Source organism: Quercus suber, unplaced genomic scaffold (genome assembly GCF_002906115.3).
Source record: "Quercus suber isolate HL8 unplaced genomic scaffold, Cork oak 2.0 scaffold_61, whole genome shotgun sequence".
Lineage (NCBI taxonomy): Eukaryota > Viridiplantae > Streptophyta > Magnoliopsida > Fagales > Fagaceae > Quercus > Quercus suber.
The window spans coordinates 816,931-821,314 of record NW_027069526.1 but is presented as its reverse complement, the minus strand read 5'-3'; the positions used below and the strand labels follow the sequence as shown (position 1 = coordinate 821,314).

The window sequence follows — 4,384 nt, the reverse complement described above, 5'->3', positions numbered from 1 at the left end:
ATGGGACTATGGCTGGACTTGAGGAGATGTGGGCTAGGTTTTCTCTGTCAGAAGAGGAAGAGAGGGGTGCTGATGTTGATGGACAAGAGGTAACTATCCTCCATCGTTTGGCTGGTAAGTTCTTCACAAAACGTGTGCTGAATGTCGATGTTGTGGCTCGCACATTTAAACCTCTATGGAGACCTAGGGGGAATTAAAAATTTGAGATATGGGAGATAATATATTGCTGTTTGAGTTTGAGGACTGTCTTGATATGGAACGTGTTTTAGAACTGGAACCGTGGTAATACGATAAGCACCTGGTGGTATTTCAGAGAACTTTGGTTACTGAGGCGGCTCCATCACTCGACTATTCTAGTTCTTCTTTTTGGATTCAGCTTCACAACGTTCCTGCATATTTATTAACGACTGAAACTGGTGAATCCGTGGGCAAGACTTTAGGTAGGGTGCTTCAAGTTGCTGATCCAGAAGACGATGGGGCTGGGGGAGAATTTTTGCGGATCCGAATCAGCTTGGACATATCAAAACCATTACCCAGATGTTGCAAGCTACGGACGGAAGGGAAATTTGTGGGTTGGGTGGGATTGAAGTATGAGCGGTTACCAAACTTTTGCTATTGGTGTGGCCGTGTCAGTCATGGTGAGAGAGACTGTGAGATGTGGCTGCATAACAAGGGTAGGTTGCGCAAGGAAGATCAACAATACGGCGAATGGCTTCGTGCGGACTCAGTAAGGGCTATACGTAAAACAGTGGCAACTATTCCCAGGGCAGCACGCAGTAAAGTACCATGGCAGAAGCAATCAAATGTCAAAACCAAAGTTCAGCATGATATGGGTGAGAAGTCTAAGCAATCGGCCACTGCAAGTGATCATGACGAAGTATGGGAGAAGGAGGACAGAGGGGATGTTTCAGTAGTAAATGGTAGTACTTTAGGGATGGTGCATACATGTCAGCAAGAATGTGAGGGTAATGGGAGTGGTCATGTTGGGCTGGGAAAGGACCGGGTTAGACCAATGGAGGTGCAAGGCAGCCATGTTATTGTTTCGGCCAAAGTAGATTAGCCAACTACAGTGACAGATATTTCAACTGAGAAGTCAGGCCCAACTTTGTTGACTAGGGCATGGAAGAGATTAGCTAGAGAAGTGGGTAAGAGTCAGAAGGATAATGAGGAAGGCTGTATGCTCATGATAGTAACGAACACAATGGACAATGAGAAGCGCCGTATGAGTATTGACTTAGAGAATTTAGTGGAGAGTAAAAAACAATGTATGGATGTTTGTGAGGGGATGGATGACCAATCTCCTGAGGTGGTGGTTGCTTGGCAGCACCACCGAGCATTATGAATTGCCTAAGTTGGAACTATCGTGGGCTTGGGAACCCACAGATAGAAGATGAGCTGGTTGCCCTAGTGACAACAAAAGATCCCAAATTAGTTTTCTTAATGGAAACTAAGGCTGAAAAATTTATCTTGGATAGAACTGGTAGAAGGATACATTTTGCTAATCTTTTTTTTGTCCCACGTGTCAATTCAGGTGGGGGGCTTGCTTTGTTCTGGAAGCATGATGTGGATGTTAGTGTTCAGACTTCATCTGAGCGATACATTGATGTTGTTATTAATCAAGGAGCGGATGACGCCTGGAGGTTCACGGGTTTCTACGGAGATCCTGACACTGCCAGCCGGGAAAACTCCTGGGATTTACTTCGATCTTTAAGTCATCGATTTAGTTTGCCTTGGGTGTGCTTGGGCGATTTTAATGAGATTTTGTTTGCTAATGAGAAATTGGGGTGGTTGGATAGGCCGGAGAGGCAAATGCAGGGATTTCGAGATGCTTTGGATTATTGTGCTTTGAAGGATCTGGGCTTTATAGGATTCCCATATACTTGGTGTAACAGAAGGCCTGGTGACCAAAATACTTGGATCCGACTAGATAGGGGTGTGGCAACTGTAGATTGGGTTCTTCGGTTTTCAGTATTTCGTATTCACCACCTGGATGCTTTTCACTCTGACCATAAACCACTTCTGCTGTGCTCAGACTCGGAATTCAAGCGCTTTTACAGGAAAGGCCGTCCCTTCAGATTTGAAGCTATGTGGTTAAAAGATAGTACCTGTGAAGATGTAATAAAGCAATCTTGGGAGGGTGAGTCCTCTCCTAATATAGACAGGGGTTTTAACGGGAAGATCACGGCTTGCCAGTTGAATTTGAGAGCCTGGAATAGGAATTGTTTTGGGCATGTGCGCAATACTTTGGCAAAGAAACTCAAGGATTTAAAATGGGCTGAAGAGGAAGGTTGCCATGCTTCAAATCTGGGGAAGATTTATTAGTTAAGGGAGGAAATTCAGAAGCTCAAATATCGTGAAGAAAGTATGTGGAAGCAACGGTCTCGCAATGCTTGGCTGAAGGAGGGAGATAGTAACACTCGTTACTTCCATTGCCGAGTAAACCAAAGGAATCAAAGAAATTTTATATCAGGTTTGGAGGATAATGATGGAAGGTGGGTAGAAGAGGAAAGCCGATTGAGTGGGATTGTTGAGGACTATTTCAGGACTATTTTCTCTTCCTCAAACCCTTCGGGTTTTGACAGTATTTTGCAAGGCATTCATCCAGCTATTACTGAGGAAGCAGCTGAGTTGCTGGGGCATGACTTTCAAGCTGATGAGGTGGGGGTGGCGCTTAAACAAATGGCTCCTCTGACAGCTCCTGGACCTGATGGGATGTCACCTGTATTTTATAAGTCCTTCTAGCATATCGTTGGGGAGGATGTCACTGCAGTGGTGCTTAAAGCCCTCAACACAGGTGTGATTCCAGAATCCCTTAACTCTACTTTCATTGCTTTAATTCCTAAGATAAAGCATCCTAAGAAAGTTTCTGATTTTCGGCCTATTAGTCTGTGCAACGAGGTTTATATATTGATCTCAAAAGTTGTGGTTAACCGTTTGAAAAAATTTTTAGCTACAACTATCCCTGAATCCCAGAGTGCTTTTTTGTCTGGACGACTTATAACTGATAATGTGCTTGTGGCCTTTGAAACCCTTCATTATCTTAAAAGGAAAACCCAAGGAAAGGTGGGTCAGATGGCTCTTAAGCTTGACATGAGTAAAGCGTATGATAGGGTGGAATGGGAATTTTTGGAGAAAACCATGTGGCATTTAGGCCTTGGAGATAGAATTGTGAATCTTATCATGTCATGCATATCATCTGTTTCTTATTCTGTGCTCCTTAACGGTCAGCCTGTGGGTTTTATTAAACTGGAACGAGGACTTCGCCAGGGTGATCCCTTATTGCCCTATCTTTTTCTCATGTGTGCAATGGGCCTTCAGAGCTTATTACATTTAGCAGAGATGGAAGGGCATATTCAGGGTGTAGCTATCTGTCGGAACGGACCTAGGGTCTCTCATTTATTTTTTGCTGATGATAGTATTTTGTTTTGTCGTGTAAAAGAGGAGGAATGCCAGAAGATACTGGATGTTTTGGCTATTTATGAGAGAGGGTCAGGGCAGAAGATTAATCGAGACAAAACTAGTATTTTCTTTAGTTCCAATACCACTCCAGATATGAAGGATCGGATAAAGGCTATTTTGGGTGTTCCTGCCATTCGACAGTATGAAAAATATTTGGGTTTGCCAGCTCTTGTGGGTAGGGATAAGAAACAAAGCTTTATTTACATCAAGGAAATGGTGTGGAAGAAACTCCAAGGGTGGAAGGAAAAACTTTTGTCTCAGGCTGGTAGGGAAGTGCTCATCAAATCAGTCATTCAAGCGATTCCCACGTACACAATGAGCTGCTTTAAGCTCCCAAAAGGATTGATTAAGGAGTTGGAAACCATGATTAGTAAATTTTGGTGGGGTATAGTGGAGGGAATAGGAAGATTCATTGGGTTAAATGGGATAGATTTTGTGAGGCTAAGGAGGTAGGTGGTATGGGGTTCAAGGAAATTGAGAAATTTAATGATGCTTTACTGGCCAAACAGGTGTGGCGGATGATTAATAATCCAGACTCACTTTGCCATCGTGTGTTCAAGGCAAGATTTTTTCCGAATTGCTCTATTCTTGAAGCAAGGGAATCTACTATGGGATCCTATGCATGGAAGAGCATTTTGAATGCTAGGGATGCCATTCGAAGGGGATGGTATGGAGGGTGGGGATGGGGGAGAGGGTGAGGATTAAGGAGGATAGATGGTTGCCGGACAAATCAACTGGATTGATTACTTCCCCGCTAACCCAAATGGCAGCGGAGACAAAGGTTAGTTCTCTCATTGATCAGGTCCAAGTGAGGTGGAATGAGGAGGTGGTGCGAAATTTATTCCTTCCACATGAGGCTAAATCAATTCTATCCATACTGTTGAGTTTTCGGCGACCCCCCGATCGTATTGCTTGGAAGCACACC

General features: G+C 43.8%; 1 protein-coding gene across 1 annotated transcript; it reads left to right on the top strand.

Moving 5' to 3' along the window:
* The first annotated feature begins 1,338 nt into the window (after positions 1-1,338).
* Positions 1,339-2,322, top strand: LOC136067170 (uncharacterized). Its single transcript, XM_065772667.1, has one exon. The coding sequence runs from the start codon at positions 1,339-1,341 to the stop codon at positions 2,320-2,322; it is 984 nt and encodes a 327-aa protein (XP_065628739.1).
* Positions 2,323-4,384: the final 2,062 nt, after the last annotated feature.

Coding starts and splice junctions, on each gene's coding strand:
- LOC136067170 (XM_065772667.1), top strand. CDS start 1,339: ATGAATTGCCTAAGTTGGAACTATCGTGGGCTTGGGAACCCACAGATA.